The sequence below is a fragment of the Lonchura striata genome, chromosome 5, assembly GCF_046129695.1.
Source record: "Lonchura striata isolate bLonStr1 chromosome 5, bLonStr1.mat, whole genome shotgun sequence".
Classification (NCBI taxonomy): Eukaryota; Metazoa; Chordata; class Aves; order Passeriformes; family Estrildidae; genus Lonchura; species Lonchura striata.
Window position 1 is genome coordinate 4,200,048 of NC_134607.1, and position 26,273 is coordinate 4,226,320.

Genomic DNA, 26,273 nt, shown 5'->3' on the forward strand with positions numbered 1-26,273 from the left:
CTTTTCTCTTTGCTTTGTAAACAGCTGTGTTTGATGGAGTCTTACTTGCAGCAAGGACATGTTCCCAACACACTGAAAGTGATAGAAAATTTCCCACTGACTTCACTAAACCTTTGAGACCCAAAGGAATGTTACAGCAATAAAAAGCCAGCATTGTACAATGGCCTCGAGTTTCTCCTGGCAGTGAATGTCTTTTCCAAAGAAAAAGCCAAAAAAAGCTGAATCTCCCCAAAGCAGGAGAGGCACTGAATGGCTTCATGCCCTTGCTCTGAGGGACTTTAATGTCCATGAATGCTCAGAGCGCTCAGAATTTTGATAAGTTCACTCTAAGATCAAAGCCTGTTTCCAGAGACTCAGAAATCTCATTAAAGCCTCAGTCCTGCATCTATTTGTGCATCTGTTCATGTCAGTCAGCACAGAACTGAGCACCTCACTGGATCTAGCCAGCAAAAGAAAATCAAGGGAGTTGGAAGGAATGGGAAGATCCATGTGACAAGGATGAAGCCCCCCAGTTAAAGGCCTAAGGCTTGCATCAGCCCACAGATCTCCCAGGTCATGGCACTCTTTTCCTTAGTAGAGAGGGTTACAAAAAAAAAGAAAAAAACCAAAAACAACCAAATTCCTTTAAAAACTTTGTGATTCATAGAAACAAGTTGCATTTAAATGCAGGTAAACTCTGAGGTGTTCAATGAGCAAAAACCAAAAGAGCTCCACTACTGCCAAGGAAATGAGGCTGGTTCATGCCAGCTGAAAATCTGCCTAAAGGACCTTCACAAGGCAGGGCCAGGTCCTACAGCATCCAGGTCGAAGAGCTGCACAGGGAAGTACTGTCCTCACAAACTCCTGCTGAAATGGGTGACACTCCACTGATTTATGTAATATCAGTTCTAAATTTAGCCACGGATAAGAACTGAACTAAAGAACATAAACCTTTACGGAGCAGGAAAATCTACCTTTCAAGTCCAAACAGACTTATGAAGAATTATTCCTGAGCTGAGCTTACCACTTGCTGGTAATTTTTTCACTGTCTCAAATCTCACATCGAAAGAATTTCAGGCTGTGACAGACAGCTGTATATACAGATATGGATATAGAAATAGATATAAATAGAGAGTAACACATTTTAAATTATCAGTCATTATTATTCAGAAACTGTTATCACTGTCATGCACACGTGATATGGTTCTGAAGAATGGGGACATTATTTTATTGAGTTACAGATGGGGAAAAGGCATAAAGAATACAGGTAATGCACATATTTGAAATAGCAATATAAACATAAACAGAAAAATGTTCAAGTCAAAGTCACATGAAAAATTAGACTAATCTTCAGATGCATTCTAGACTTGTATGTACAGCATTTTTATGATAAAAGTAGAAATACAAACTCCAGAGATGCAGCACATCTCAAGAATACAAAATAAATAAAGACAAGTGCCAATAAAAGAAAGAGAACTAACACTTAAATCTTCTTCCAGAATGATGAGAAAGTTTGATATGTAAGAATCACGGGAGAATATGCCCAATCTATGACAAGAACTTAATTTATTTCCAAACAAAAGCTCAAATAAAGTCTTGTGCCTGGGAGTGAGCCCCAAAGCATTTAAGCTTTTCTCACTCCTGTTGTGAAGCTGCACAATTCTTCTGTGAGAGAAACCTTGGAGCAGAGCAGTGTTTCAGCAATTCCTGTGAAGGAATCCAATTCTGGGGATGATGGGGACATCACAGTTATTTATCCAGAAGGAAGGTTTTCAGCAGCTTCCAACCCAAGATGACTTGAGAACAAGGAATAGGCTGGTTTGGTTTCAGACTCTACAGCAGTGTCTTCCTAATGGTCAGTGTTTGCAGAAGGAAGGCAATCAGGAGAGTGTCATGCAAAAAGCTGCAGTGATTAAGGAGGAAAAACCATTAGGCTCCACATTGGACACAAAATTATGGCTTAGAACAAAGTGGAAGGTGTCTTTTCCCATGGCAGGGGGTTGTAACTAGAGGATCTTTAAGGATCTTTCTAACCCAGGCCATTCTATGATTTTCTGATTCTCTGAAAGATTCACCATTATTTCACTTCCCTTTCAAGAGTGTTACAATTAATTGAGTGACGCTGAACACCATCAGTGGTTTTCCTTCTGGAAGTTTCTCCCTCATCAATTTGTTTGCATAACCAAATATCCTAGAGGAAAAAAAAAACAAAAACAAAAAACCCAAAAAACCAGCCCTGTTTCCACTCCCACAATCCTTGCAAATTAGATTTGTATGGTAGATTTTTCCTCTCTAGAAAAATAGGTCAGTTCCCCTGAAGTAAAGCACACAGTGTGAGGCCCACGTTTCTTCTTGGAATGGGCACACATGGAATGCAAGTGCCCCTCGGAGCTGGGCATCTGCATATGCCACCCTCTCCTTCAGCTGGTCAAGTGACTATTTGCAGATTTCCCCTGCCTTCAGAGCTGAAGCAAGGCCTAAATACTTAAGCCTTTTTCTACTTCCAATCTCCCTCTCTGAAAATATGGACCATAAATATCCTCTCCCAGGAGATTAGTCCTGGAACCTTATTGGGCTTAAAGTTACGTTCAAACAATGTCCTAATAAAAACAAATAGTAAATAAAGTGTGTTCCAAGGACATCAAATCATGATTACAATGACTTCCATTTTTGTAGAACTTCCAAAATAAGTCTTTCTTTCTTTACGCATTGGAAAATAAAAAAGACTTGGTATATGGGAATAAGTTAAATAGATGGAGATTTAAAAGTAAAAAATAACAGGAGATTGCTTAAGTAGAATATTTAAAACCATACAAGTTATTCCCAAGTAGCTTCCCAGGCAGCTTCTGTAAGACAAAACAGAAAAAAAAGAAGCAGAAAAAAAGGGAATTTTCAGCTCAGTGGGATGAAAGAAGTTGGTTTCAATGGGGTCTGAAAGGGAGCAAGGAGTACTGTGACCATAGCTGCACACCTGAACATGATTTTACACACACACACACACACACACACCCCCCTTCCCTTAAATCCATCACAATTGAACAGTGCCATCTTTCAGCATGTGTGCAAACACTCCCCTTCATAAAGCAGCTCTGAAAGGGCAAAGGGAAGAGCGAGTCCTACAAAAACTCATTCTCCCTGTGAGACCTGCAGCGTGGGGACCACACAGCCACCTCCCTGCCCGTCTCAGAAGGCTGTTCCCCAGTTTTGGTAAAGTTTTACACAGTTTTTGAAGGCGAATTTAAGCCCAAAGGCAACTTAAATGAAAAAAAAAAAAAAATAAACAACAACAACAACAAAAAAAAAAAAGCAGCAAAGTGAAATCCTTTGGAAAGGTTTTGAAGTGAATCTGTGTGAAATGAAATAAACAGTTCTCCCCACACTGAAATACCAAAGGCAGTTTCTGTCAGAAGAGCTCCCCACGTGTTAATCTGCAGTGAAGCCTCAGTGCCAGAGCTGGCACCCTTTGAAGTTAAAGGAAAAGCTCCTGCTGCCTTTATGGTGACCAGATTCCTGGCTGGATTGAAAAATAAGTAGGAAGAGGTTTCCTAAGCTCCCAAGAGCTCTCTGAAGATCACTGCCCAGTGATTAGAGGAGATGTCAAAGGGACTGGGTTAGAAACCCCATAGTGGCTGAGCTGGAAATGCTCCCTAGAAGGGATCCTGATTTTGTTGTGAGTGATCTTGGAACAAGGCTTTCAAATCTGATGGAAGATTTGAGTAGAAAAAGAGAGATTCACATCTCACAATAAAATACTTGTTTGGGTTTTTTTAGTTTTATTTTACCATATCTGCTTTCCCTACTTTTTTTCCCCTACTGATTTATGTTAGCTAGAATCAAACTTGAGTATTATGTAGGTTTTTCATGGTATTTTTATACTCTTCTCCTTTCTTTTCTCCTTTTGAAGGAAGAAGGAGAGTAAAAAAAGTTGGAAAACTAAAGGGACTTCGCTCATTTAAATATTGAATAAATAAATTTTTTTCAGCTGATATCAAATTAACTGAGATTGACATTTAATGAAAACTGAAATTTACATTTTCATGTCAACATGAAAAATACGAATGCAGCACTTTGATTACATATTTTCTACTGCAGGAATGTCGTGATTAAGAATTTTCAGCCAACTTGAGGGCATGATGATTAGGAGTCCCTGCAATCTGGCATCCTGAGCCATAATCTTTCTGAGTAGCACGGAGGGAGCTGTTTTGAGCAGCAAAGCATCCACACGACAGCAGAGCGCTGCCTGTAATACAGCGAGGATAACACAGGGCAGGAGATTAATAATTCTGCATCACACTGGGTTCTGCTATTTTTATCCTGCTGTTTCCTTCGCTCACCATCTCATGACTCACACTCTCCCCACACTGGAATTTCTGCCTGGGTCTCGTGGCTCACTGGTGTGTTAGGGAAGCCGTGGAGAGCCGTGGAGAACACCATTCCTGCTTGAACTGCTCTGGAAAACACAGAGAGGTAGCAGGATTTACTACTGGTTTATCACACACCTGCTCTGGCTGTTGCAAACTGACTGCAGCACTTGTGCTGTTGCTTCCTTGTTTTTTGCAGTTCTTCCTTGTTTTTCCAGCCTTAGTGACATGTCTGGTTGCAAGTCCCAGTTCCAGACAATCTCATGGAAAGCTGGCACTGCACCAGCCTTTAGTAAAAGTACAGAGCTCAGCCTGTGACTGGGGAAAGGGCTTTTGAGAGGCAGGTGAACGTGATTCAAGATGAGTAAAGGATCTGCTCCTCACACATTTCTTGGTTACCACCTCAGGGATATGGCCTTTGGTGCCACACTAGGCTGACCATCCTGAGGCCAAACCACAGTTCCCTGATGTGGCATGGGAAGGCCAGGTCACAGGAGGAATTAGATGTTGAAATCCTTACTAATTGCACATATAGCTACGGTGATCCCAAATGCAGAACATCAAAACCCCAGTGCAGCCTGCTGCTGGAGAATCCTGCACTCACACTTCCCAGTGGATTCAGTTCCCCACGTGCCTGGACCCTGGCTTCTCTTTAAATCCAGAAGTAACACGGAGATTGCCAGTTAGGAACCTAAATTCTACCTCTTCCCAGAAATGAGGCTGATCACAGGAAACATAATTATTTTCTCTTACCTCCTCATGGAGTGGTAACAGCCCCTGCTCAAGAATCCCAATTCTTTCTTTTCCTTCTACCTGAACTTCCATCTCCATCTTCCTGAGGGCATTTCCAAGCCAGTCAGAAGCCAAGAGCACAGAAGGTTTGCTCTTTATGTGAACAAAAAAATATTCTCTAGGTATTCCCTCTATTCTCTAGAGGGAATACTTCAAACAGCAATTGGATATCACATCACCCTTTAAAAAAATATTAATACCAGAAAATAACAGCTAAATCTCACTCTAGATGTTCCCTCCTCTTTTACCCTGCCACTTTCAAAAATGAACTTAATTGAAAGGTGTCAAAGAAGCCTTGTCCACAGAATATTTACAAAAAGAAGGGCATTTATCTGGAGAAAAGGGAATGAAATCCTAACTCAGCTGTGAGAATTCTACTCACAGAATCACAAGGTTGATTCTGGCCACACAATTCCTAATGCAGGCCAGGATACTCAGCAGCAAGATTCCCCTCACACAGATACTGAAGCGATGGGCTCTCCAGAACATTAGAGTGTATCTAGCCAAAGTAATGCTCTTTTTTGCTGAGAAGGTAGCTTGGTTCTGGAGTCACCTTGGTCTGGAGTCATTTTAGCACAAGGATCACTAGTGATCCATTGTGTTATTCCAGCTTTCCCAGGAAGACATAGCAAAGGATGTAAAATAGCCCTTTCTCACAAGCTTTTAGATCCCCTGGCCTCCTGCTTTTCCTTTTTTGCTCCCATCTGGCTCTCCAGTTAACACTGGAAAACCTAAAGCATGTTTTATTTATGTGGATATTTTGTTCTCCAGATTTTCCTAGGGCAAACTTCCTACCCCTCATGTCAGCTCAAGTCCTTCACATGGATGCTGCTGATGACTCAGAAGAGTCAAGGAGCCTTTTGTTGGTGACACAGCCTCAGCCAGCAGAGACTTTGCTGCTCAGAACCCAAACACCAGCTTGAGCCATCCATCACATGCTCTGCCCACTCCTCTCATCCTCATCCCTCCCCAGCACAACTGGCTGCCTGGAGGGGGGCAGATGTGCATGATGGAGCAGGAGGGCTGACAGCTTGCACACCCACATCACATCCAAATGTCAGGTCTCCCCCGAATCCAAAGGGCAGAAGCTTCCCTCAGCCCACCCCCACTAGAAATGTGACCTCAACACAGCAGTCGTGCCCTTCCTCTCGGACAGTTCCTGCAGCTGGAGGGTGATCAGTGTGAGAGCCCCAGGAGAGGCTGAGGAGGATGTGATCACTGACCTGAAATGAAGCCTGTGCACACTGCAGGAGAAGCTTCCACTAAAGTCCAATGGAACACCATTGGAATCAGCACGACAAATGCTGCTGCAGTTTAAAAGATGATTACTGAAATAAAAATAAAAAAAGCTAAAGGGAATTGGAGCAGCCAGAGAAAATCTTGTTAATGCAGCAGTGTCCTGCTGAGCGCTTTCTGTTTAACAGAAAGGCTCCTTGGTACTACTGAGTTAAACAAGTTTTTGCTGTCAAACACCTGTCAGCAGTCCTTTAGAGTAAGGTTTGAGCTGCACTCTCCTGTCCTGAACCTGTCTTTGTCTGCAGCTGTTCTAAGCAGACTCTATGAATCCAGAGGAACCCTTTCCATATCCCACTTCTCAGCTCTCAAATCACCTGAGATGCACAGAAGGTCAGGAAAGGACATAAAAATATCTCAAAGAGGGTGTCAAGAAGACAGTGCCAGGCTCTCTTTAGTGGTGCTCAATGACAGGACAGGGAGCAATGGCCATAAACTAAAACAAGAAGTTCCACCTCAGCACAAGGAAGAATTTCTTTCCACTGAGGGTGCAGAGCGCTGCAACAGCTGCCCAGGGAGGGTGTGGAGTTCCCTCTGGAGACACTCCAAACCCACCTGGATGTGTTCCTGTGTCACCTGCTCTGGGTGACCCTGCCTGGGCAAGGGGGTGGAACTGGATGAGCACCAGAAGTCCCTTGCAGCCCTAAGGATTCTGTGAAAGGCATCACTCAGAACAGTCAGGAAATGACTTGCAAAGAGCATCTTTCCATTCACATGGAGTTGGTGTCTCCGCACTTTCTCCAAGTTTTCTCCAAACACAAGGAAAGGAAGACGCAGGGACACTTTTGTCAAATGGAATAGGGCAAATCAAGGGAGTTCCTCCATTAACTGTTTTTTTCTGGAGGATGTTAGGTGCTTGGAAGATACATTTTTCATGGAAACATTCCTGATTCAATACAGAGCTCTCTGGCAAAGGTTTCCTCAATCATATGGGAGATGAGCTCCTTGCCACCTCTCACAGTGGTAATTCCTACATCCTAGAGCAGGGTGGTTCATTTTAAAAAAGATTTTTAATATTCCAGGAAAAAAAAACAACAACAACAAAAAAAAGAGTGTTCTTTCCTTCTGGTGATTCAGAAGAAGGAGTTGCAATTCAGAGGGTAAGCTAACTACTAAAATGTATATAATCACTATAATTTCCAGAGAGCAATGATCAAAACTGCTTCATATCTGTACACTGCATTCCAGGAACTCAATTTTCACAGCAAATGGATGGCTACCATTGGATAAAAATGTCATCTGGCACAGAAAACAAAAAAGAAGGATGGTAGTTCCTCGCTCAGAGCATCACTGAAAAGCACTTAAAATTACTGTGTAAGATTAAAGCCTTAAAAATAAAACCACATCATTAAAGAGCAGGAATTTTGCCTCAAACACAAAGTCACCAATTTCAAGACAAGAATAGTTCTATATTTGGAACAAGAATTAATGAGAAAGGAATCTGAAAAACCCAAATATCACTACTCGATATTCTGTCACGAGAAACATGTGAGATATTTCTGCATCTCACAAAGAGTTTCTGTCCTAAGAGGAAAGGTTCACAGCTTGCTTTTTCAAGAAAGTACAAGTTTTGTACTTTCTAGTATTAACAGATTTATGCAAATTTTATACTTATCCTGTCCATAAATTAATGAGTTGCCAATCTTGCTGTATTTTAAGTCAGATCAGCACCAGATGGAGAGCAGACTTGCTTAATAAGGGGTTTATCAAAAGAGTAATTAAGCAAATAAACATCTGAAATCCAGTGTCAATACTGACAAGTCTAACAAACTTTCCTAAGGAACTACTTTATTCTGTGGTGGCTGGATTCAGTTTTAAGTTCTTGGCAGAGATCAGCATCCTGCACTTGAACCGTGCTGTCCAAAATGTCTAAACTGAGCCCTGAGCTCAGTTCTGACCCCCGTGAAGGCAGTGGCACCACACCAAGTGTCTCCCATCTGTGTCAGGGCTGTGACTTACTGTTTTTGGCAAATACATAAAGTGCACCCTTTGGCTGCCATGGCAAAGCCTAGATTGACTCTTTCACCTCCCACTTAATTAGAGCAGCCTTGGTGTGTTCAGCAGTATTCGAGCAATCTTTCTGTGACATTGCCTTTCCTGTGTTCCTGCCCCCACACAGGCTCTGTGAGCACAGACTTTTGCTCTGTGAACTGGGAATGTAGACCAGGAGCAGCGTGCCATCAGAAAAACACAGGCTTTATTGAAACAACAGCAGCACTGGGTCAGGTTTGCCTATGGCAAAGGCATGTTGAGGCTGGCACGAGGCAGTGTTGAGTCTGACAGAGTGTGACTGTCACAGGTGCTGCTGGAGCTCGTGGGAGGTGTTGCTGTGACTCACGGAGGCTGGCAGAACTAACAGGGCACAGTGGGGAGACAGTCCTGTTAATGGCTCTGGTGGCTGTAGGAACAACCAGGCCATTCACAAACTGAAAAGGGACAAAAGATCCTTCAGGAAAGGGCATGGGAGCAGCCACAGCTTCTCTGGGCAGCTGTGCCATGGCCACACCACTCTCAAAAGGAACAATTTCTTCCTAATAGCCAATCTAAATCTGCTCTCTGTCAGTGTGAAGTCATTTCCCCTTGTTCTGGCACTGCATTTGTAAAAAATTCTCTCCATCTTTGTCCCTTCAGGTACTGGAAGGGATTTGTTCCTGTGCAGCCTGCACCTGCTTCAAGAAAGGCTGAATGTCCCCTCTCCATGAGTGACACACCTGGTGTAATCATGGGAGAAGACCAGGCAAGGCTCCCTGGTGCTTGTGTTCCACTGAATATTTAAATTTCTTTGGAAAAATAGACACGAGACAGAGTAGTTTACAAACGATGAACTCATGTACAGTAGTTAGGACAAAAGGAATGTTGAGATTCTTCAAAGAAAGAGGAAAAAGCTGGATGAACATACAGCAAAATGGCCAGTAAAACTTGCAGCTGCATAATTTGTAAGAACAAATCCTCACATGCATCTGAGATCTAAACTTTTGTCTGAGTTCTTTCAGAACACATTCTGGGTATTTATAGTGACGCTGGTTAAAAAAAAAAAAGCCAACCCAAATTTAAATCTGAATCAGGCTAAAACTTAACCAACAGTGAATATTCAAGAGACCTGTCATGCCACAGCTTTTGCCTAAGAGAAGCAGTTTTAATTCCAGTCTTTCTTTCCCCCAGACAGCCAGCTACCTTTTCAAAAGCTGTAATAAGAATAAACCTTATCTTCTTCAAGGCCAGTGTTCTTTTGCCAAAGCTGCTTGCAAATGGCTAACAAATTCAAAAGCTAGTGATGAACAAAAGAGTGACTAAAAAACCACCAAACCCTTCTCCAGTCTGAAAGCAGCTCAGCCCACTGCTGTCTGCAGAGGTGATATAAACCTATTTCTGCAGTGCTCCACAGAGCCAACCGTGTGTTAAAATAGCTGTACCTAAACATGCACTCCATGGCATATATTGGCATCACCAGCAACCCTGCTGAAGGGTGCCTTCTACTCCTGCATCCAGGTGGTTGATAGATATGTTGAAGATGACTGTTCAGTGAGGAGCACCAGGCACAGCCCCATCCACTCAGCCTGGAAAACAGGGAGGTGATGATGAGGCAGAGCCTGCAGAAGAGAGAGAGGGATGTGTCCTGGGGTGACTTCATGATGCTTGTATTCCCATTTGTATGTTTAGCCCAGAAATAAGTTTCACACCTTTCAGACTGGTTCTTAGAGCAAAAGGGCAGAGAAGAAGCTGCAGTTTGTTTTTAGGGACTGCACTCACTCCTGCACATTCTGCTCCTGGACTGTGCTGTCTGCAGCACAGACAGACAGCAGGACGGGGCTCTCCTTTGCTTTTAGTCAGTTTTTAGGTGGCTGAGGCAGAGAAGCTCCCTGGGCTGTGGATTTTCTTTTTCTTGGGCCTGTTCAAACCTGCTCTGGACTGAACACCAGCAGAGCAGCAGCAGCTCGCACCTGTGGCCCATGGGGCCGGGCCTGGGCCGTGGCATTTCCAGCCCTGCAGGGACTGATCAGAGACATAAAGGGGACTTTCTGAGGTTTTTTTGAGGTTTTATTGTTTAATAGTGTTCATTTTTCTTTTGTGCTGGTGAGTGCTTTGCCTGTTAAATAAACAGCTTTTTCCCACTTTTCTCCAAGGAAATCTTTTCCCAAACCGGTTGGGCCGCTTGAATCTGCTTTCTAGAGGAACCTCTTTGGACATTTCCTCCCAGATTTGCCCTAAACCAGGACAGGATGGGAGAAGGATGGTGTGCACAAAAGCACCCTGCCACTGTCCTGGCTGGAGATGGAGCTGTCTGTTCCCAGGGAGCATCCCAGGCAGCATCCCAAGATGCTGCACCCTCAGTGCCCACCCTGCGCTGCCTCAGCCCTGTGCCACCCCCTGCTCAGCCTGCCAGCTGCCAGCAAGGCATTTGCTCTGATGAGGCAGCAAAAACCAGCCCCCCTCAAAGCCTGTGGAAATTGCTGACACTCACAACACCGGGAATCAGCTGCACTCATCCTCCAAATTCCACCAGCTCGCTGGGAATTAGAAAAGCTGCAGGTTTTGGCTGGCTGCAAACCAGCTCAGCTCTAAGCTGCCTTGTCCCAGTCGTGTCAGTAGCAAACTGGAAGGAACAGCCACAGGTCAGGCAGATTTGTCTCCACCGCTTCACAGGTCAACCTTGGAAAATCCATTTTTCACCAGGAACTTCTCCTGTCTCTGTACCTCCCTTTGGGAAAGATGCTACTGGCTGTTTGTCATCTGATCAGAAAGAGAAATTGAATATTGCCTGGCTGAGTCACAGCCTGCTGAAATTCACTCCTGCTCTCTCTTTCAATTGAGAAGGCATTTCTCGCACTCACCTGAGCAAGACATTTTATAAGCAAGGTTTCTTTTCAGTACAGGTACCTGGCTCGTGGTTCCTATCCCACAAAGACTAAGACTTTACAAAATCAGCCATTGGCACTGCTCCCAGGATATTTTTCCATTCACACATATTTCTAAAAATGTCAGCTTCAGTCTAACCATTCTCATCTGGGGAGCCTGACATCAGATGTACATTAGCCTGGGAAAAAAATTACCTAAAATGCTAGCCACTTCTAAAAAGGAAAACAAATTCCAAATATGTCACACTGGCTCCTGCCTCTGGGTTCTCTCTGCAAATGAGAGGAGGAAACTTTACAGGGTGATTTTACAGCCATGATGATTCAATTAGAAAATCAGACAAGGGAATAGGGATGGGTTTTACTGAGATGAGAAGTGGATGATATGTGATATTCCTGTTCAAGTCTGACTTCCTATTTGTTTGGGTTTGCTACCCAACGGCAGACAAAAAAAGTCTCAGGCAGAACCTCAAGAGCCACGTGCAGTCCTGGAATGAAATCCAGACAGCTAAACAACACTGCATCTGGCTGTGGGAGAGCTTCCCTAGGGAGAAAGCATTTTGGCTTGAGCATTTTGTTCCAGTCATCAGTCTGATTATTTTCTCTTCCAAATTCGGACCCTTCACGCCCCTCCCCAGCGTCACCTGCCCTGCCAGAGGGACGAGTGCAGCCAGGATGTGCCATGCTGCCATTTGGCCATGCTGAGGCCAGGCAAGAAGTGATTTTGTTCCCACATCGTGCCCACAGCACATGCTGGCAGCATTCCTTCACTGCCAAGAGAGATCTTAGTTTAATTTGGGCTGTCAGGGGTCAAGGAAAACAAAGGATGTGACTGCAGAACTCAAGTGGATCTGAGCAGGATTCCTGGAATGGAATCCAGCTGCCTTCAGCAGGACTAATCTGCAGCAACAGAGTGAACAGAGTGCAGGGCGTGCTTCTGAGATATTTTAAACATACAATTCTATGAATGCTGCAAAAATGACTTTACAACTCTCCCTCTGGGAAATAATTAGAAAGCCCTCCTCCCTTTACTGGTTCTGATGATGATCGCATCTGCTCACCTCCAGGATGTGTTTGGCACCTGAATTGCACTTTTGCTTTCTTGCAAATCTTCATGTTTTCTACATGTGCATTTTCACTATGTGTTCTGTCTCTAAATATTAACACATCAATACAATAAACAGAGTTTTCAGCCTTACTTGATGAAACAAATCTCAAGGAGTGATACCCTGGCACAAAAAGTTCCATCACTTTTTCCCAGGTGGGATACCCCATCATTCCAGCCTCCACAATCTGCTGGTCTTTTCTATATGACACCCACATGTGTCCACCCACAACCATGTGCCCACTCATCTGCTGAAAGAAAAATCACATCAGTAGGTTCACTTGTCCTTAGCGGTCACTTCAGAGTGATTTACTTCTCACCATCTTCTTAGGGTGGTTGACAACACTGACATCTTAAACTACTGTATTTAGAGCTGTCAAGACCCATGGATACAGGAAAGATTTTAAATGGAAGTTTACTTCTACTTTAGTAGAAGCAAGTAGGAAGTTTACTTTTTCTTCTCCCTCTGACTGAATTTAACTCATGTTCCATTCCCTGGGGATGGAACTGGCATGTAGGCTCACCTTGAAGCCACAGAAGAATGGTAGTCCTGGCCCACTTTCTGTCTGTGTGGGTGGTCCTTGCTTCCTTCAGCACTAGAATGCAGTGTCCCACCCCTTCCTTTTTTTTATTTTTGTTTGCTTGTTTATTTATTTATTTTTTTAATTCCAGTCATTTCGTGGTGCATCCTGCTGGACAGCAAGACCAGAGGATATGCACAGCCACCAGGGCCTCAACTGGAATTCTAAGCAGAGTTAGAAGATGCAGTGACTGAAACACAAGATACAGCCTGCACTAGGGCCAGGCAAAGAGGAAAATCAGCCAAAAACCAAAGCAACAGTATCCCACTCCCACTGTCGCATCCACTTGTGCTCCTCTGCATGCAGCTGGAAGAGTGTGTTGATTTTTAGTTAGAGTTGCATATAGATGAGTGCAGGTGGGAGCAGAATTAGATGAGAACAGATTTTGGCAGGAATAATTGTTCTCAGTGAATAGAGACTGATTATTGTTTAAGAATGAGCCAACTGGGTGGGGGGTGGGGTGGGGGGGGGAAATGTGTAAAGCTTTTAAGATATCCCAAAAATTACCCGAGGGCAAGAGGCATCAAAGCAGGGTTGTATCTACACTTGCCACCTCCAGAGTTTGAGGGAGTGTTCCCAAGCAATTAATCACAATCAGATACACTTCAAGGCTCCTGGTCACGCTGGTAAGTCTGCACCCAAGCACTTTCTCCCAAAATACTTCCTGGGCATGAGCAGAGGCCAGGAAGGGAGCCCAGCAGGCTGAGTGCCCAACACCTTGTTTCAGAGCGAGCCTCTGGCAGCAGGAGCCCAGCCTGTCTCCTGCCAGCTGGCCTCAGTGCCAGGGAATGGTCCTGGGCACATTTCGTTTTCTAATATAGATGCAGTCAGGATGTCTATGAGAATTTGTATTCTCCCCCTCAGTGGAATATCCAGCTTCCTTTTTAAGAACAGAGCTACCCCGTTTTCCACTAGCAAGAAGCAGTGCAAATGCTATTTTGAAGTGCCCAGCGTTTCCAAGCCTCCCAAAGAGATTTCTCTCTCGTGCTCCAGAATTCTGCACTTCTCAGGCTCTGCTCCTCTGTATCACTGAGATGGAGATACTCTAGGAGTGGGAAAGGGGAATCTGACCCAGATTTTTTTGGTTACTGGAATTTACTCAGCCAGACCTGCAGGAAATGCTCTGATAGCTCAGCTGCAGATTCCTGCACTTCCCTTTGCTTCCTCTGTGGCTCAAGGAACACTTTCTCCTTCAAAGCACAGAGGCTAAGCTTAAGCTATGGGGCATTTCTTCCCAAAGCAAGTTCTGTCACCCCCCAGACTCCCTGCTTCTTTGCACCATTCTCTTGCACAATAAAACACCATGTATTTTCATAATAGCCTTCCTTTAAACAGCCCCCTTGCGCAGCACTGCCTTGAAAATGACTGTTTTCTGAACTGAGAAACTCATACAATTTGCTCTGCAAATTCATGTTAAATGAATCATATTCAATCACACCCCATTCGATTTTCAAATCATTTTAAACAAGACAGAAAAAATTATAAGGTTATGTTGCTTAAATAATTCAAATAATTCTTCACTTTTCCAATCACAGGCATTTCTACCTATAATTAAGGAGGGAGCAGGGAAAGGGAGAATTTTAATGTGTTGAACTTGTTTGAGAGAATTAAGTATGGTATAATGTAACCAATCTCTACTAACTGAAGAGAGCAAAGCAAGCCCTGGTATTGGACATGGGATTTGAGAGAAGAGACCTTGTATTTCAATATTTATGTCCAAAACTGGCTTTGTCAGAAAGTCAGAGTAACCACTGTCTTGAGAGGGAAATTATTACCTGTTTTCATCCAAGGTGATTCTCCAGCAACATTTTTTCCAGTGTCAATTTTAAGACAACCACAGCTGTTTTTCAGAATATTGCAAATGACAATCTCCATGGCACACCAGTTGAAGCACAGAAATAAAATATAGATCTTTCTTTTTTATCTTCTTCCTGTCAATCAAGTGTTAAAACGGAATTATTTGGAAACATCCTCCATGATTGTGAATTATTTATACAGAAGACAACTTGCAGATGACTTTTGGTAAATTCAAAATTCTATCTGTAAAATTATTAATTCCACAGTAACCATAAAGACTGTGTGCTAGGAAGCCCAAGCTCTATGAAAACACTTTGTTGTCATCTAGGAAGGACAATCATTTTACTATTAGATCAGGTGATTTCTGGGGCATCCACAGCTTCTCTGAGCAACCTGTGCCAGGGTCTCACCACCCTCACAGGGAAAAAAAATCTGCCTAAAATCCAATCTAAACCTACTTTCTGTCACTTTGAAGCCTTCTTTTTCTTCAAACAAGCTGGTATTTCTCTTCAAAATTTCCAATTCCAATTAATTCTTTAGACATATCATTACCAGCTTTATTTTTTTCCTATTCCAATTAACATAACATTTTTTATTTCATATTATTTCAATGGATACTATAACTACATTTTTCACACTATTTCATCATACAAATATGAAGTATGTTCTGGTCAATTGGCCCACAGAGTTACTGGAGGAATTCCGTGTAATGAGCTGACATACTGATGCCAGGTGGCATGACCCAGGTCCACTGTAGAGTGTCAGCACCCTGAGGTCACAAATTTAGGCCAGAGAAGCAGAACTTTAACAAGCTTACCAGGAGAACTGGGGACTAATTAATGCATACAGAAAGAGAGTAAAAAACAAACAAACAAACAAACAAAAATCCCCAACAAACTACAAACAAAGCAACCAAAACCCAAACAATACAGAACCTGTGAGAAGACTAAAAAAAAAATATTTAGTGGTGCTGTATATAGCAAAAGTCACGGCAGAATGGTTTTGGAACCATTTTGATTTTGATTTTAATAAGTCATAGGCTAGATTACTATAAAGACCTTTTCTATTTCATTTTTTTGGACATTTGTGTCTGTGGAGTGAGGCTGGTGGTCACACAGTGGCGTGGCTAAAGCTGAACCAAAGGCAGGGAGATGCTGTCAGAGCTTCATCTCCCCATTTCCCTGTCCTGCAGGGGATCAGCCTCGTTATTCCTGAGGCTTCCTGCCACCCAACATCCCAATCCCACCCCTGCCAAATTCCACTGTTGCTCATGGCATCTTGCTAAATGGCTGGACCAGATGCCAGCAAGGCAGCTCGTCCCTCCCCACGGCTCGGTGCCACTGTCACATGCCACTGAACACTCTCCTCGTTTGACCTCAGCACCAGCTCCACTAACGCTGGGCAGGAAGAAGAATTTCTTCACAGAAAAGGTTGTCAAGCACTGGAACGAGCTGCCCAGGGAGGTGGTGGAGTCACCATCCTCAAAGGTCTTCAAGAAGCAACCGGATGAGGCACTCTGTGCTCTGGTTCAATTGGCAAAGTGGTGACCTGTCACAGGTCGGACTTACTGACCCCTGAGGCCTTTTCCAGCCTCAGTGATTCTGGGATAGGTCTCAGAAGAGTCAGATTTTTGGTGCACATACCCCTGGGAGTGCTCTGACTTTGCTTTGCTCCCTAACAGGAGGTGAAGGGCAGTGCCTGGAGAATGTATCAGCACCACCTCCCCCAGAGCAGCAGTGTCTGCTGCTGGAGAGGCCAGGGAACAGCCTGCAGGAGTGCCATGTTCTCCTTACAGAGCCCAAATGAAAAGAGCACACAAAAGAGGGATTTGTTGTGCCGCTCAGAGCTGCATTAAGTCCCCTCTGTGTTCATGACCCCACCAGATGGATCACTGTGCACAGCTGCTGGCATCCAGTCCTCGCCTGCAGAGCCACTCAGAGCCATGCAGGAGGCCACAGGGGGAATCTCTCTTCCCTGAGATCCACATCTTAGACCTCTCAGTCCTGCCAAACCCACTCCTGGTTGTGCCTCTCCGAGCCCTGTCCCCCTCTGAAAGGCTTGGTCTTCCTTTCCTCAGCCATTTCTCTACCCTGCCTGTACAGAGAGCGCAGTGCAATTGTTCCTGGAGCTCTGGGAGATGAGTGGTGTTATGTAACTGCTCAGTATTGTTTCATCTTTTTTTAGGATGATGGAAAAATAAAAGGGAAATGTGGACTCCCCTCGGGGCCAGGCTAAGCAAACTAAACTTACATTACTAGTGACCCAAATGAACATTCACTTCAGCACCCCCAAGAATGCATTTTAGTGCACAGCGTCCCACGTGAGAGGACAAGCCATTAATAACTACAGCATGTGTGGGGTGAGGAAGCTTCACTGTTGCAGCTCCTAGCTAAAAGTGTCTACAGAAAAGTGTTGGTTTGTTGTTTGGCTGGGTTTGTTTGGGGTTTTTGATGTCTGCAATGATTTGCTATTCATTAAGTTCTGATATCTTGATGCCTTTGATATGGCAAAGAGGTCTGATTCAGCCTGCTGCTCATTTCAGGTCAGCTAACATAAAATCAATAGTGGTTAGTTAGGGTGTATTAGGGCCTGGAAGAGAAAACTCTCTTCCTGTCTCACATTTCCAGGAACCTTCTTGGAGGGATTCAGTTTTCTCTTACTCTCACACTCTTCAGCAGCACAAATTTGCATCAGCACATTATGTGACTGTACCATGTACCCACATATTTACCCCATGGCTCCAAGGTTTCAGCCCTGTTTATAACTTAATCTTTAAATAACCATCAGAGAATCAAAGAATATCTGGAGCTGGAAGGTATCCACAAGGGACATCCAAGTCCCACTCAGGATCTCAAACCTCAAAATCATAAAAATCAGTGCATCTAAAACACGTGCTGAAAATTGTGTTGGTTTAAGCATGTATCTGTGCTAAATGATCTGTTAAACTGGGCTCCAACCATGTCCTGGTCACATTACTCAGTGTTTGGCAGCAGTATCTATCATTAGAAAGCAGATCCTTTACTGCCCTATAAGCCAATAGAAATTATGTATTTATTTGTAAAGGTGTCAATACCGAATTTGCATGAAGTGAGCTTAACAACTGCTTAGAAGCCCAAGCCAAGCAAATATTTTTAACTATACTTTGAGAATGATTTGTTTTCTTTCTATTGGAAAGTTCTGTTGTTTTGTTATGGAAAAACACAGTATATTCAAAGAGAATCCCGAATTTAATTTCCTGCCAGATGAGTGAGCTCAGGCAGCTCCAGGAAGAGAAGGCAGCACTTGAACTTGTACTTCCATGAGGAGAGAACCAGTTCAGTGAAAGCAACAAAAAGACACATGGTGGGAAGAAAAAGAGTAAAAAAGGAGGGAGGAAGACCAGGCCTTCCCTATGTGTCACCAAGATCAGCTTGACCCATGCCCCACAGCCCTGATCTGCTTTCACCTACATCAGCTTGCTGCACTCACTACAGAGATGTAATCCAGATCCCTAAAATCCTCACACAGGATTCCAAACAAGTGGCTGTGTGGACACAGTGCCCCTGCTCTGAACAGCTGACAGCCCAATCCAACACAACTCACATCTGGAGGACCAAACTCTGGTGCTCAGGCAGGTGGGGGTAGCAGTTCCAGAAAGACCACCCCAAAAGTTCATCCTGAAAGACTCACTGCAGTTATTTGGTGCTTATTCAGGGGAGTCAGATGGATGTGGTCACTGAGAGCAAAGCAAAGCACTGGTCTGAGCAAAAAGCCTTACTTTAAGTCCATCAGTGACCTAGGTCTTAGCATGTGCAGCAGAGATACCCCACTTTGTTTCATGTGAGATTCAGCCTCACCAAAGAGCTGATTCTGCAACAACTGGTGCAGCAACTCCCACCAAGGCAAAGTGGAGATCTCCCCGAGTCTGGAGTGCAGCTGCACTGGGCTCTTTTCCTGTCAGCCTTGTTTCAGACAGCTCCTCAGCACATGACAGCCTCATTCCACATCTAAATAAACAAGCAAACCAAAGAAACCAACATCTAAAATTCTAAAATTAATGCGAAAGATGCTGTTCTCTCTTATGAGATTCCAATTCCTTCCCCTCAGCCCTGGGTTTTGGGCTGAGCACTCTATTCATGAACAGTATGACTTGCTTGGCAGTTATTTTACTGACCAGGAGAGAAAAAATCATCATGCATTTGGGCAGTATCATTAAAGAGCAGGGTCAGGGACGGGAAAGCAGCATTTGTGTCTAGGGGAGAGGATGTCAGAGCGCTGCTCTGTAAAGCTGATCTCAATTTATCTCAAGGCATAGGTGAGGTACTTGAATAAATTATAATCCCAACTGAGCACTTATTTATATTAGAAAATTTGTCAGAAACAAACCTTGAGCGATGTTGACAATTAAGCACTCTCTTCTCTGCTACTCTTGCTGTGCCACGGGACGTGGGAAAGGCATGGAACATCCTTCAGCAATACAACAGAAACTGGAGGGGGAAACAGAGATGTCCTTTGCAAGAGAAATTGTAAAAAGCTCTTTGGGCTAAAGGAGCAACTTTGTGTCGGTCTTCAGAGTTAGCTGCTATCCTGATGAAGGCAATGTGTCACTCTTCTCTCAGCAACACCTCAATTGTAAAATCCACAGCACTGAGGTTTTGTTTGGAAATTGAAGCAACCAGGGGTGTGTTTTGATGAAAAGATGGTGCTTTCCATCCGTGTCCAAGAGAAAAGCCAGGCAATGGTTGTTGGCCACGTTCAACTCCTGAAGTGCCATCCACTCCCGGTCTGAGAGAACTAAAACCAGAGAACTGCGTACACAAATGGTGTGTGCATACATAGAGGTGACTGATTCACACGCTCAGGGAATCTGGAGTGTACCATGAAAACAGTTCTGCAGATATTGCACTCAATATTCTACTTTCTCATTCTGCCTATCCACTCCCTCACGTTTTTGATCTGTTGTGCACTTGAAAATCTGTTCAGATCACTTCCGATCCGTTGTGCACTGGACTGAAACCAGTAACAGCAGACAGTGCATTTTTTTCCTTTAGGTCTCGAAAATATAACAAAGATACAAAACTGTAAAACCACAAAAAAAAAAAAAAAAAAAAAAAAGCTGCACATACTTTTTTGAATGGGGCCAGTAAGCACATGACTGAGTTACTCATAAATTCTGAAACAGGAAGGTAACTAATAAAATTATTTATAAAGAAGTATATCTACAATATTTAATAATTTAAGGCTCACAAGAAACTAACATATCAATGACAACAGAAGTTTTCTGCTCTAGGGTTCAAAGCACCAAATTCACTTCACATACAAAATAACCAGATCTGTACTGATCACTAGTGGAAAACTCAGAAAGTGCTGATTTGCTAATGTTCCTAGTGCTTTAATGATATCATATTTCACAGGAATAAGAAATCTCCTTTCAACCATAAATACAGTCATACAGATACAAAATATATTTGAATAATTTCAATTTGAAACTACAGTACAAAACCCCTCAACCTCCCCCCTCCCATCCCCAAGCCATTCATTCTCCACACACACACATCCACCCGGTTTTTTACACTAAACTCGGAGCAACTGAATTGGTTACAAATGACCCATTCAAAACCAATGACCATTTGCTAAAATAAGTTTCTACAAGTTAGATTTTTCACTGTCACAATTTACCGGCTCCTGCATCACGGAGTGTAGCATATTCTTAGTCTATTTTAAAAATAGGTGACCCTTTGTGTCATGGAAAAAGAACATAAAAACATGTATTCCTGGAGGACTGCTCAGGACAGCGATCAATTTATAAAATACAGCCTGACTTAAAAAACTAATTGGTACTAAAAGAATAATTATAGTAGCAAATTTCTGACACCTGGAAATCCTTCTGCCCCTCTGAACTCTAACTGTCTCCTCTCCTCACAGGTCTGTTTCCCTATTGGTGTCCAGACAGAGGGCATAGAGGGATTTTCTGAGATCTACGTTACTTTTTGCTTTGATATTGGCTTTCTCTAAGGAGCTGGTGCCATTGTTGAACTCCTCACTGTTTTCCAAGTGCACAACAGATTTGTTCAGAGAGTTTTTACTGGGTCTCCTCTTCACTTCTCCCCCCGCAGTGCTGCCCTGAGCACTGCTGTGCTCATCTTTGAGGACAGCCTGCTCCTCGTGGTCAGTCTCTCGGTGGTAGAAGTAGTTGAAGTTGGACACGATGACAGGGACAGGCAGGGCAATGGTGAGCACACCCGCGATGGCACACAAGGAGCCCACAATCTTGCCCCCCACGGTGACAGGTCTCATGTCCCCATAGCCCACAGTAGTCATGGTTACCACAGCCCACCAGAAAGCATCAGGGATGCTGGAGAAATGAGACTCGGGGTCATCAGCCTCAGCAAAGTAGACAGCGCTGGAGAAGAGGATCACCCCGATGAAGAGGAAGAAGATGAGGAGACCCAGCTCCCTCATGCTGGCTTTCAAAGTCTGTCCCAAGATCTGCAGCCCCTTGGAGTGCCTGGAGAGCTTGAAGATCCTGAAGACTCTGACCAGGCGGATGACTCTGAGGATGGCCAGGGACATGGCTTGCTGCTGGCCCCCGCCCCCATTGCTACTGCCAGCCCCGGGCTGCTGCTGCTCGTGGGCCAGTTCGGTGCCCAGGGTGATGAAGTAGGGGATGATGGCCACGATGTCGATGATGTTCATGATGTTGCGGGAGAACTCGGGCTTGCTGGGGCAGGCGAAGAAGCGCACGAGGAGCTCGAAGGTGAACCAGATCACGCAGGTGGTCTCGATGATGAAGAAGGGGTCAGCCAGGCTGCTGGGTGGTTGCATGGGTGGGGAGTCCCCAGGCGTGCCATTCAAACCTCCACCTTGCGGGGGCAGGGGTATGGGCATCTCCCTCTCGTCCCTGAACTCGGGCAGGGTCTCCAGGCAGAAGGTGATAATGGAGATGAGGATGACCAGCACGGAGACGATGGCGATGGCCCGCGCTGAGCTGGAGCTCTCGGGGTACTCAAAGATGAGCCAGACCTGGCGCTGGAACTCATTGCGGGGCAGGGGCTTCTCCTCCTCTTTGATGAAGCCCTCGTCCTCCCGGAAGCGCTCCATGGCCTCCTCACCCAGCTGGTAGAAGCGGATCTCGTCGGCGAAAACGTCGATGGAGACATTGACGGGCCGGCGGAGCTTGCCCCCGGACTGGTAGAAGTAGAGGATGCCGTCGAAGCTGGGCCGGTTGCGGTCGAAGAAGTACTCGTTGCGGAGCGGGTCGAAGTAGCGAATGCGCTTGTCGGGGTCCCCCAGCAGCGTGTCGGGGAACTGGTTGAGGGTGCCCAGCTGCGTCTCGAAGCGCAGCCCCGAGATGTTGATCAGCACCCGCTGGTGGTGCATGGCGCCCGGGTTGGCCGCCGCCTCCTCCTCCTCGTCGCCCGCCGCCGCCATGGCCATGCCCCGGCGGTGTCCCCCTTCCTCGGACGGCCCCGAGTCCGCGGCGGGGCGCGGGGCGCGGGGCGGCGGCCGCGGCGGCGGCGCGGGGGCTGCGCGGGGCTCCGCCACCCGCTCCCCGGGGCCGCCCGCGCGGGGACCCGGCGGGGGCCGCTCCGGCTCCTCGTCCCCCGCGGGCGGCGGGGCCGGCGGGGCGCCGTCCTTGCCGTCGCTCAACTGCGGCGAGCCGGCCAGGTGCAGCAAGTTGCCCCGCCAGCGCGCCCGGCCGCCGGCGGCATCCTCGCCGCCCGCGATGGCCGCGGTGCCGCCGTTCTCCAGAGTCACCAGCGCGATCTCCATGGGCAGCAGCGGCAGCGGCGGCGGCGGCGGCGGCGGCAGGCAGGAGCGTCTGAAGCGGCGGGCATGCTGCGCTCGCCGCGCCGCTGCCGCCGCCGGCCACCTCCGGGCTGCCCTGCCCTGCCCTGCCCTGCCCTGCACTGCCCGACCCTCCTCCCCTCACTGCGCCGCCGAGCGCGGCCGAGCGCGGCCCGGGGGAGCCGCCCGGGGACCCGGATATGAACGAGCGATCATTATATTATGGTCGCTTGACGTCAAAGAGGATCCCTCCTGCTCCGCGCCCCCGCGCAGGCAGCGGCAGCATCCCCCGGGCCAGCCGGGATGCCGCATCCCCCCGCGCCCCGCCCCGCCGAGGGGCTGCGGAGCGCGGCCGTGGGGATCCCCGCGGGTGCCCGGGCGGGGGATGAGCGCCGGGGACACCGCTCCGGAGGTGCCGGCGGTACGTGCGCCCGGGCAGGGGGCTGGGGATGCCCTCCGGCCCCTGCTGGGGACGGCCCCGGGCGCGGGGCGCAGCGCTCTCCGCTCAGCAGCCGCGCCGGGGGATTACGGAGCGGCCCCCGCGCGTGGATTTGCTCGCAGCGAGCGCTTCTGGCTGCAAAGCCCCGCTCACCTCTAATGAAAATAAGAACTGAAAGCCCCGGGGATGCCGGGCTCCTCGTGGCGTGTGTTCCTCCCCCCCTCCCCATTCCCCAGCGGAATAAGAACAAAGGAAGGGATTGGGTATTTTATTTTTCCGCTTTGCGTTTGCTCTCCCTGCTTCTGCTCCCTTGAGTTCCTCGCTGAATTAGTGCGGCTCCAAAAGGTGCTTCCCAAGCCAGAAAACTATATTTCTGCTGTGCTATTTTCATGTTAAAATTTGCGAACACTTTCCCATTGATGCATTCTTAAACCCACATCCAAGGCTAAAACATTCCAGTAGATGCACATCTTATTAGAGAGGATCGAGCAGCTTTACACAATGACTTCAATTACAGTTCAGTAACACAGTCGATGCTCAAATCTTACTTGCTATATTCAAGCCATCTATTCTACTCAATGTCTGCAAGGAAACACACTAAATATGTATATAAATACTGTAGGATTAGAACCTATAAGTATGTATACACCACTCCAGTCTTGTGGCGTTTCTGGTTTTCTAACAAAATTGATTGTGACCATTTTGCCTTCCAGTTGGCATCACAGTGACATTTTTTCCTAAATCCTTATGTTACTACTCACAGCTCCATCAAACACTCCACCTAGATTCACTGTGACTAGTGGCTTTCCCCTAATTTAAAACATTACCTCTGTGTATGAAATCTGCCCAAAGATATTAAAAGCAATGCCAAAATAGAAAACCATAATTGTATTAAAAGGTTTCTGTAAATGGTGGCTTACATTTTATCTTCAAGAACTGAGCTCAGAATTGCCACTGTGCCAGTGAATAAAGGACAGCTTTACTCACACCAGTAATTTCTAGAAGTAAAATTATGTAGAAGATAAGTTATTCTTTGAAAATAACAGACCTTTGATTTACAGTTATTCAGTGGGATAACATATTAAACCTGCAAAATGTAGATAACAGCCTGTGGGACTAGGAAAGCCCACAATAAATACAGGCACACCACATACACAGCTGTGCACCCCAATAAGGAGTGGCTGATCTGCTTCCAGTGCGTATCAAGGATTGCAAGCAGAGTAGGGCTTGCACACTCGAAAACTATTCTGGTTTTCCAGCTCTGTCAGCTCCTGTAATTGCAAGGCATCCTCCCTCCAAACATTGCCTCGGGAATAACCATTTATTAATTCAGGAGAAAACATCATCAGACATCTGTGATGGTGGGCACCACTCAGAGCAGAATGAAGTGTACCAGAAGAGCAGTAATTTGCTGCCTCTCAGATGTTTGTATCCATTCTGCCATTCCTTCCTCAATAGCAGGGAATGCCTGGGAAGGACCATACAGAATTTAAGTTCTAGTTCAAGTTTCTAGTTTTTCTAAGTAACAAGTTGCAGTGTTCACATCCTGAATTTGAAGGCAGATGGAATTATGCTGAAGTGCAAAGAAAAATAAAGACTTGCCCAAATTCACTTGGATGAAAGCCTTTCATAAAATCCTATGAAGAAAATGTACATTATTAATTGGTAGATGAGAAAAATGCAGCTGCTTATACAGCATTTGAGTAACTTGTAGCTACTTTCTTTGTAGCTTTAAAAGGTCTGAGAATCTATTATGGTGTCTGTTAGTGTGGGTACAAAAGAAGAGCAGAGAAAAGGGACAAGAGAAAGAGGGAGGATGATGTTAAAGGGGAACATCTACTCCAAGTAGGGAATTTTAAAGGACAATTTTTATTTAATAGCCCTAAATTTTTCAGCTCAGTGTAAAGATTCTGAACATGCTCTTGAAAAGCAACAGAAAGCCAAGGTACTGGAGAGAAAGGATGACATGCAGACTAGGGAAGAGTAGTGCTGAGATGTGCTACTAGTGTTTTAACCAGGCAGTTCCTGAAAAGAATTTATTTGTCCACATACCTGTGGTTTACCCAGAAGTATTTTCTACCCTGAACATAGGAAATTAGTCTTTTACAGTCCTGTGTATCCACAGCAAAACCTAGCATTGACTGCAGCTCCCACTGTGCCATTCCATGGCAGGTGTGGCTGCTGTGGGAGCTGTCCTTCAGTGTCCAGATGAAAGACCCATCCCATGGAGAGGTCCCACATGCTGAGAAATGAGCCGTGGGGACGGTCTGCAGGGGCTGCATTCACCTACCCACACCAAAACTCATGCACACAATACACCCTCTGGTACCCCGGCCAAGGACACCTTGGGGACATCAATCTTCTCACAAATACTGCCTCTTGTGCCATCCCTGTCGCTGACAAGGAGTGGCAGCGTCACAAAAAGGAAAATATGATGCTGAGCAGTGAAGTGGGGCACACCAAGCTCTGGAGGCTGCCCACAGCCCTCCTTCTCCCCATGTGCCTCCCTCGGCACGTTTTGTGGGTACAGGAACCCCGGGGTGACACGGGTGACTCCCTTTTTATCTTTTCCATGTGTTTGGCAGCAGTACCTATCATTAGAAAGCAGATACTTTACTGCCCTATAAACCAATAGAAATTATGTATTTATTTGCAAAGGTGTCAATACCGAATTTGCCTGAACTGAGCTGAACAACTGCTTAGAAACCCAAAGCCAAGCAAATATTTTTAACTATACTTTGAGAATGATTTGTTTTCTTTCTATTGGAAAGTTCGAGGTTGTGGCAGATGGTGAGGAAATCATCTGAAGCTGAGAGGAAACCGAAAGGGTTAAAGGCAAATCCGTGCCTCCTCCACTTGGATAATTCCTCGGCAGCTGAGATGATTCAGGCCAGAGAGAGGCACTGCCACAGTCCCCAGGCGAGACCCTAGAGCAAAGACTCGTATTTCCTGTCCAGGAGGATTAAGTACCAGGCCATTGAGAAATCACAGTAAACATCTGGATGGAGCACTCCATCTATCAAGCCCTAATCCACCAAGCTATTCATTAATGAGTTCAGCACATTCACACTGTTCTATATATAGAGCTGGCTGATTTTTCTAAATGTTTGGCTTCTAGGTGGTTTGCATCTGTATTGAAAGATTTTTATTTTCTGGGTGAAGCAATCTACTGTATTCTGCTTTTGCTTGTTTAATTGCTTAAAGTAATTCTTTTGCCTTTAAAAAAAACAAACAAACAAACAACACAGCTGTGTTTTCTGATAGTACATAAAAAAATCCAATAGCTAAAACCTAACCATGTCCCTG

At 45.5% G+C, this 26,273-nt stretch overlaps 1 protein-coding gene across 4 annotated transcripts; it reads right to left on the reverse strand.

The window, feature by feature from the left end:
- Positions 1–1,178: 1,178 nt before the first annotated feature.
- Positions 1,179–22,513, reverse strand: KCNA5 (potassium voltage-gated channel subfamily A member 5). Of its 4 annotated transcripts, none has more exons than XM_077783203.1 (4): positions 19,127–22,513; positions 14,740–14,895; positions 4,314–4,424; positions 1,179–2,825 (listed from the first exon to the last, which is right to left on the reverse strand). In XM_077783203.1, exon 1 carries the CDS (start codon positions 22,511–22,513, stop codon positions 20,660–20,662), a length of 1,854 nt encoding a protein of 617 aa, XP_077639329.1. In that variant the 3' UTR covers positions 1,179–2,825; positions 4,314–4,424; positions 14,740–14,895; positions 19,127–20,659. The 4 variants fall into 4 exon arrangements, with proteins under 4 accessions (XP_077639329.1, XP_021395739.3, XP_031359524.2 ...); XM_021540064.3 differs by having other exon boundaries at positions 1,179–1,882; positions 4,314–4,429; XM_031503664.2 differs by having other exon boundaries at positions 4,314–4,429.
- Positions 22,514–26,273: the final 3,760 nt, after the last annotated feature.

What these genes read in the sequence shown, in the direction of transcription:
- KCNA5 (XM_021540067.3), bottom strand. Translation starts at nt 22,513, where the DNA reads ATGGAGATCGCGCTGGTGACTCTGGAGAACGGCGGCACCGCGGCCATC.